This window comes from Saccostrea cucullata, unplaced genomic scaffold (assembly GCF_032062105.1).
Source record: "Saccostrea cucullata isolate Sc308-1 unplaced genomic scaffold, CSIRO_AGI_Scuc_v1 ctg336, whole genome shotgun sequence".
NCBI lineage: Eukaryota > Metazoa > Mollusca > Bivalvia > Ostreida > Ostreidae > Saccostrea > Saccostrea cuccullata.
Window position 1 is genome coordinate 125974 of NW_026926997.1, and position 9027 is coordinate 135000.

At 34.8% G+C, this 9027-nt stretch overlaps 1 protein-coding gene across 1 annotated transcript; it reads right to left on the bottom strand.

The window, feature by feature from the left end:
• Window positions 1–6664: 6664 nt before the first annotated feature.
• On the bottom strand, window positions 6665–8299 carry LOC134273188 (uncharacterized). Its single transcript, XM_062755367.1, has 2 exons — window positions 8244–8299; window positions 6665–7932 (listed from the first exon to the last, which is right to left on the bottom strand). The coding sequence occupies exon 2, from the start codon at window positions 7867–7869 to the stop codon at window positions 7213–7215; it is 657 nt and encodes a 218-aa protein (XP_062611351.1). The 5' UTR covers window positions 7870–7932; window positions 8244–8299; the 3' UTR covers window positions 6665–7212.
• Window positions 8300–9027: the final 728 nt, after the last annotated feature.

Here is a 9027-nt window from a genome sequence, read left to right on the forward strand (position 1 = left end):
TCCTAGTTTACTTTTTGACCATACATGTTATATATCTGAGTTTACAGGGGCAAACAAACATGGACACGGTCTTTCTTTCTGAAATATTGAAGGGTACCAATCTCTTATCCGCAACTTCTCCTTTGCCACTGAATAAAATTTATTGATATTTTCGCAGATTATTTATTACATACATGTAATGCCATTGTGCGTCCCCCATTTTACTTTTTTGTTCTGACACTTATTTTGGGTTTCCCAGAGCAAAACATGGACTTTGTCATTATATTTGAGACGGGGTATTATTTAGCGAGCCCATAGTACCTCTAGTTTTAGTTTCTTATGCAGATCGGGATGACTTACGAGTAAGGATAAGAGATGGGTACCTTTCAATATTACATTTACACTTCACCTACTGTAATTGAAACTAGATGTTGATAAGTCAGAAGTTTTTTAAATAGTTTTCTTCATACAATGCACAGGCCTTTAAATCGCATTAATTCGACTTACAAAAAAAATTATGTGTTAAAAAAATATACGAGTATACACCCCACATTCATTTCCCGCATTTAAGCGATCCAAATGCCTATGGTACAACGTGAAGAAGCAACAATGGTGTATCATTTACATAAATATTTTATATAATATCATTACACAAATTGATCATGAAAATACTCAGGTAAGCATGTGGCACATGCATAAATGGTATTTTGTATAAAACATTAATTATATTATAGATACCAAATCTAATTTAAGAATAGAATGAAGAATAAGATAACGTTGAAAAAAGACCTTTAGTAAGATTCTTCTTTGAAAAAAAAAATAAATTTAAATTTCGGTCCTTAATTAGCCTGCTATGTGGATGAAAATAACAATCCCGAAACCTTATAAATCTAATAATATCCTTTAAAAAAATAGAGGACAGAGCACAGAGTTTACTAAATGATACCCCCGCCTCCCATATGATTATTATGGTAAAGTCCATATTTTGCTCTGGGAGACGCGAAAAAGTGTCAGATCAGAATTAGGTGCACAATGATATTATGTAATAAAGAATCTGAAAGCATTGATCATTAAATTTTATTCAGTGGTGTAGGAGGAGTTGCGGATAATAGATGGGTACCTTTCAATATTATAGACAGAATGGCAGTGTCAATGTTTTGCTACATTTTGCTACAGGAAACCGGAAATATGTGTCCGGGTGTGGCACTTTCTAACAAGGATTATGTGAAAGTTCCATTCAGCGGTATAATAAGAGTAGCGGATAAGAGATGGGTACCCTTCAATATTGTAGAAGAAATGGCAGTGTCAATGTTTTCTATGGGAAACCCACAATATATGTGTCGGATCAAAAAGTAAAATGGAAGGAGTACAATGACACTATGTACGAAAGATTCTGTAAAAGTCTCATTAAATTTCATTCAGTGATAAGAAGAGTTGCGGATAAGAGATGGGTACCCAAAGCGTAACGGACGGGCATAAAGCTAGACGGACGGACGGACATCCCGATCATTATATACTCTCCCGCTTTTGAAGCGGGGGATAATTTGGCATCCACGTATAATAATGAGCTGACTGGATATGTTCTAGAAAACTGCCTTTTTATTAGGTCACCTGAGTCACTCAGGTGACCTATTGCTATCCGTTTTCGTCCGTCGTCGTGTGTCATGTGTTGTGTGTCGTGTGAGTGCGTCGTGTGTTAACACTTGAACATTTTCAGCTTCTTTTCTTAAACCACTGAACCAATTTCAACCAAATTTGGTATACAGCATCTATGGGTGAAGGAAAACAAAAATTGTGAATTTTATGGTCCCCGCTTCTCCTAGGGCCTGAGGGTTGGGGCCAAAACTACTAAAATTAATGAAATCTATAAAAAAAAATCTTCATCTTTACTCCTGGACATCAAGCAGGCAAACTGTTGGCATGAATGTAATGAGCATTGAGTCTTCTACCAAAATTGTGAAATTCATGGCCCCAGGGTCAGGGGTTCTAGTGCTAGGGCGGGCTATACCCGGTAATGATTTTATAGTGAAAATGCATTATTTCTTTGAAAGTCTTCTTCTCTGCTCCTGGGTGTTAAATACTCTGCTCCTTGGTATTAAATAAAATAACTAGGTACATAGTTATGATGAGCAAGAGTGCGCCTCTTTCAAAATTGTGAATTTTATGGCCCCAGGGTCAGGGGTTCTGGTGTTAGGGCGGGGCTCTATTGATTATATAGTGAAAATGCATTATTTCTTTGAAAATCTTCTTCTTTGCTCCTATGTTTTAAATAAACTAACTAAGTACATAGTTATTATGAGTAAGAGTGCCTCTTCCATGGCCAAAATGTGAATTTTATGGCCCCAGGGTCAGGGGTTCTGAAGTTATGGTGGGGCTCTGTTGATTATATTGTGAAAATGCATTATTTCTTTGAAAATCTTCTTCTTTGCTCCTGTGTATTAAATAAACTAACTTAGTATATAGTTATGATGAGCAAGAGTGCCTCTTCCAAATTTGTGAATTTCATGGCCCCTGTGTCTGGGGTTTTGCAATTTGGTGCAGGGGGGGGGGGGGTCTTTTGATTATATAGTGAAAATACATTAATTCTTTGAAAATCTTTTCCTTTGCTCCTGGGTATTATGCCAATGATCCAAGTATATACATTTATGATGAAGAAGGGTGCATCTAGCAAAATGATTACTTTCATGCCCCCTGGGTCAGGGGTATCAGGTGGGGGGGAGGGGGAAGGTTGCATAGTCTGAAAATAAATTAATGCTTTGAAATCTGCTCTTTGGTATTTATCAACCATTTTATGATAAAATTGCCAAAATTTTGAACTATGTGGCCCCAGCGTCAGTGGTTCCTTTGGGTTGGGGTTATAAAGTGGAAGTACATTTTCTTTTTATTACTCTGATCTACCTCTGGGTATTAAGTAAATAGAGTAAGCATCCTAAGTTTATAATTATGATAAGCAATGGTGCCTCTTTCAAAATTGTGAATTTCATGGTCTCTGGTTTAAAACACGAACCAAATTCAATTGTTGGAAAGTTGTTACACGATACTCAGGTGACCTATAAGGCCCGTGAGCCTCTTGTTAAAGAAAAACTCTTTCTTAACCCTTCAATGGATGAAAATCCAGAAATGTTATTGCACATCTACAGAAAACATTATATTTTTAAACTGATAGAGAAATATCAGATAATCAGAGATAAAAGCAATTCATTAGCAGGCAAAATGTACACTGTTCTGATTCTCTATTAATAAAAACTATCTTTTCGAATCCTTGCTGGCCAATAAAAGGTATGAGTCAGAAATTTATTAACAACTAGAGGTACTGTGAGCACTGAGCTCACCAAATGATTCCCCCCCCCCTTCTTTTGTGTTCCGTGTTTTGTTCTAGGAGACCCGAAATAAGTGTCAGATCAAAAAGTAAATTAGGAGATGCACAATGGCATTTTGTATGTGAAAGTATCGATCATTAAATCTTATTCAGTGGTAAAGGAGGAGTTGCGGATAAGAGATGGGTACCCTTCAATATTATAGAAGAAATAGCAGTGTAAATGTTTTCTATGGGAAACCCAAAATATATGTCGGATCAAAAAGTAAAATAGAAGGTGCACAATGACACTATGTAAGAAAAAGAATCTGTGAAAGTCTCATTAAATTTCATTCCGTGGTATAAGAAGAGTTGAGGATAAGAGATGGGTACCCTAAAGCGTAACAGACGGATGGACGGACATCCTGGTTACTAAATACCTTCTCACTTTTCAAGCGGGGGATACTAAATATAAGGTAAATGTTATTCATCTGTGCTTTATCAGCATAAAGCAAATAAAGAAGTGATGACATTATACTCACAGTTTCTATAAAGAAGGTTTGGGTATTTGATCACTTAAACTTTAAGTAGTAAGCAGTGCATGTTTTGGAATATGATTTTATATCATTTAGTGAGTTCAGTGCTCACAGTACCTCCCGCTTGAAAAGCGAAAATGTATACGGTGATCAGGATGTCCATCCGTCTGTCAGTTAGGCATTTAGGGTACCAATCTCTTATCTTAACTCCTCTTACACCACTGAATGAAGTTTAATGAAACTTTCGCAGAATCATTGTTAAATTACATAAATTCATTGTGCACCTCATATTTTACCCTTTGATCTGACACATAAGTTTGGGTTTCCCAAAGCAAAACATGGACACACATTCTATTTATAATATTGAAAGAGTACCCAACTCTCATCTGCAACTCCTCCTAAACCACTGAATAAAATTTAATTATACTTTCATAGATTATTTATTACACAATTATGCCATTTTTGACCTCGTATTTTACTTTTGAATCTGACACTTATGTCAGGGCTTCCAGAGCAAAGCATGGACTTTGCCATTATAATAATATAGGAGATGGGCGGTATCATTTAGTGAGCTCAGTGCTCACAGTACCTCTAGTTTTCATTACAGTGGCCAATGTGGGGTAGAAGCACTTTTTTTCTATAGAAACTTGACAAGTAGTTTTAGACATAAGGATACATCATCCTTTTGACATGCGAATGGCGGTACCTTGTTGGTGTGCAAAGAGGTGTCAGAATTCAATTATTTTCATCCCAGGGTCTAGTTGGGAGATGGAATGTTGTTTTCTACACACCTTGTTCCTGGTTGACTTATTGGTTGTGTCCTGTAGATTTGTAATATGGTTTCATAATTTTCATCAGAGAGGCCAATACAATAAAAAAAAAACATTTTTCTTCTACAAGAACATGGTTCAAAATATGACACTTACATTTAATGTTAACTGTAGCATGGCTTTTTCACTAGTAACTTAGGTATAAATAACAGAAAAAACTTATTTGAGGATAACTGTCTTTTAACAAAATCTAGTTTCAAGATTTTGCAATAGAAAATACTAGTAACTTAAAGAAAAGTTTTTCATTTTATTTTTTTTTGAATACCTACTACATTGTTATATAATAAAATAACAGATGAATAAACAATACTTGTGTATGAATTTAGCTTCTACAGTGAAGTTTTTTGACTGTTTACTTTTAGCTCCAATAAATAATTCATACTTGTGTGTTTCATGATTAAAGACCAATCTAAAGCTTATCAAAATAACTTCCATCGGCATCAGAAGCAAATTGTAAGGGGACATACAGAAGGGGGGGGGGGGCTAAAACAGACTTAAATTGTCTGTGTTTACAAGATAAGAAACAAATACCATATTTATTTAAAGATATAATATTTTACTTATGTGTACAATAAAACATAGTGCAGTTTCTAACAATACCTTACAAGAAATGCTGCCCAAATAAAATGCCATCTGAGGGTCAAAAACATTAACCTGTGACTTTATATACTGAGAATTCAAACAAAACAGATCACATTAAGCACAAGTCAAAGGGTCAAAGTTCACAAGTCATGTTGTCACACATCACTGGTGTTAACTGGAAAACTCTCAACCTTTATATTTTGTAAATATATGCTGCAGAAACTATAGAAAGCCACATTCCTAATTCTAATGAACAAAAAATCCAAATTAATAGAAGGAAGTAGGGACCTATAGTCATTGTACGGGTACCTGTGATTATTACCTATAGCAGACCTGACATTTAACTACTTCTTTGTAGTTTTAATTTTACTTCTCTAAATATAAAATCATATTTACACAGTTTTTCATTCTGAAATCTAGATATCATTATGACATTAATTTAGTAGCTATATCAAAATGAATATGATAAAAGTATTAGGTGTACTACATAGAAACAAAAGATACCCAAGCCTATAGGTGTAAAGCAATGAATATACAGGTGTAGCATAAAATCTACAATGTGCAGATCAATGTATAAGTAACATATGAAAAGAGAGAGGTATAATTAAAAATATACTGGGACGCAAATAAGAATGAGTATAGGATTTATAGAGGTATATCCAGTCTATAATACTAAATATATACTTTAAAAAACAGGGATACTGCATAACAGGAAAAAATTACCTCCACTAATTATATTTTTCCTTTCTTTCCCCTTTATCATATTTATTAAGGTGAACAAATTAAAAACCTCAGCTAAGTTCAAAATTGGGTTACACTTGAAAGTCAATCAACACAACTGAAATGAGCTATTCTAAACTGAAAAAAAAAATTGTTGACACATTTTGATGAAAGTTATTTTCAAATCACAGTATTAAGGATTTATATAACTTCACTTGTTTTGTTTTTTTAATACATATACAAACATATGGGAAAAAAAATTAAACTTGCACGTTTTCCATTGAAAAAGCAGAGTTTGCAACAACAAGAACAATAGGAATTATTTTCATATAAAAATTATTTTCTTCAAATCAAATTTCCACAAATGAATACAATAAATTCAATAATACAAAAAAATACAAGAATAACATGTAGCCTTTGTCCAGCAAAAATGTCTAAATGAAGTACAACAGCAGCAGTTGTCCACAACGAAATAAGAGATGTACAACAGCATTGGTTACAAAGTTGTCCGTGCACGACTTGAGCCGGGTGTAAATAAAACGTGACGTCACAATGCATAGTTTTTCTATAATACAAAGCAAATCGATATGTTGAGACACACTCTAAAGCATTGTTATGGGTACAAAGGAAATAAATTCGTTATCCAGGTTCAATCAAGGGTGTACGGGGATTTACCCCGGGTTGTATTCCATACACCCTTCGGCCTTCGGATAACCTGGATAACTAATATTATCTCTGTTATCACAGGAGTCTTATCACTTACAAATCACTATAAGGCACTGCATTTCTCTTATGTTAATTCTGCCCAGGGCCTTATAATTTAATCTGGCAGATTTTACCGATTTCAATCTTGGAAAAAATACATAGTTCTGTCATTAATGTACTTACAGGTAACCTCAGGTTCTGAGCTATAGTAATCACCTGTTATCTCAGAGCTGGAGTATTGGGAACGGAATGTAGGAATGAGTACAATTTTCTGATATGTGTTGTATAATAGATACTACAAATATATAGATATACATGTACAGGGTTTTTCCAGTAGGAGTTCATGATTAAAAATAACATACAATACTGAGCATAATTATTGACAGAGAATACATGTTACATTCTAATATGAATTGACAATATTATATACCTACTAGCCATAAAAAAACACAATTTTTTTTTTCTTTGATAATAGCAAAGAAACAAACAAAATATAACAATCTAGATACAAAAAGCAAATCAGATGCACCACAGTAGGTTAAATTCAATTCACAAACTCAAAGTTTCACCAGAGGAAAGCATCTCGAGATCGCGTTGACGAGTTAAGGCGCCTCTCTCTCCTGGCATCCTCCGCCACAGCTTCCTCGTAACTCGGTGGTGGTTCATTGTTATACGGTGGTAACTCTATGGCCATTGTGTAGTTAAAGATGTCAGGTGGTAATTGATTCTCTGACCTTTCCTCTCCCAAATCATTATCCTCATCATCATCGTCAAACTCGAAGCTGTTGACAGATGATACAGAGTGTCTCTCTGTATCGCTTCCCACTGGGCTGTCGTCTTCAACTTCATCTGTGTCCTCAACTTCTTCTGCTTGTTCAACATTGTTATCTGAAGGATTGTTCATAGATGAATGTGCAAATTGATGCAAGTGGTTTTGAAGCCAACATTCATGGGAAAAGTTCTCCACATTTTGTCCCCTTAGAATCTCTGAGTGTGAAACAAGAGCTAGACATTTTGGCACATGTTCTTGTGTCTGGTGCAGGAATGGGTTGATAACTGAGTGAAAGGGATGAAAACGTCCAGACCGGCTCACTCTGTAGAACGGGTTCCAGCGGAGGTTACTCAGGCCATGCCCGCCAGCTAACTCTGTAACGCCTCTGGAGTTACTGTCCTCAAAGGTGCTAAAGTGTCTAGACTGCCTCGATCGCCTCCAAAATCTCATGTTGTTGAGTTTGTCAGAATTATCCTATTCTCTGTTCTAGTCCATTACATGTCCTATAACTCTCTGTAAATATCAAAATATTTATAAATTTTCCAGTTTACAAAAGTATAGAAACCGTTCACTATTAGTGATTTCAACCTTGAATATTCCCATAATTATTGCTTTAAAGCGTGAAAAAATGTATCAAATATTTTAATTATACAGCGCAGTAATGAATACTACACGCATGACTTACAACTTTGCTTTTGACACTGTTTGCAGCTAGGTTAACAAAATTATGTTCTAGTTACCCTTCATTTAAAAGTATGACATTTTCAAAAAAGGAGAATATATTCAATGTTTGATTATAACCATCCTGAATTGATGACATTTACCTGACGACATTAAACAGGTGAGTTGCAATGAACATGATACTTTCCAATCTCATTTCCTTGACAGATTCCATTTCTGGTTGTTGTAAAATTTACATGTAAATTTTTTTTCCAATCAAGGAAAAAGGAAAGTTACTCTATTAATATTTGTAGAAATATTCAATGATACTTCTCCAAAATTATTAATGTATTATTATGGTCTTTGTGCTTTCCTAGCCTTTCTTTTTTACGACATTCGGAAAACATCTCGCTGAGAACGACAGTGGCGCGGCAAGTACAAACTTGCAGTTGAACTGTTATGGAAGTTTTGTATGAACTGTAGAAAATCTGTTTATACTCAGTGTAAGTACTTTTGAAGTCATTTAAATGAGACACAGTTGTACACTTACTAATAAAAGAAAACATTGATTTATCAATTTTTAAATGATGCAAAGAACACTATATCTATTTATTGTGTACACTGCCTCCATACCCGAATTTACTCTGTTTTAAAAGATGTTGCATGACTGTCGTGTGTAGTGTGGTGTATACAAATGATAACATTATTAGTTTTTACTGGAGATGTCAGTAAGTTATTCTGTCACTGGTGGTGACTTACCTGGGATTGTCATGCAAAACCTAACTTGTGTTGACTAATTTATCATTAATTGTAGGCCCTGTTAAAAGGTAGTATACCAAGAATTTCACTGATGTTTAATTGTACCTTCTTTTTCCTTTTACATCATAGCAAATCTGACCGACTCATTCCGGCAAATAAGTTGAAATATAGTGATGAAGGAGTTGCTTA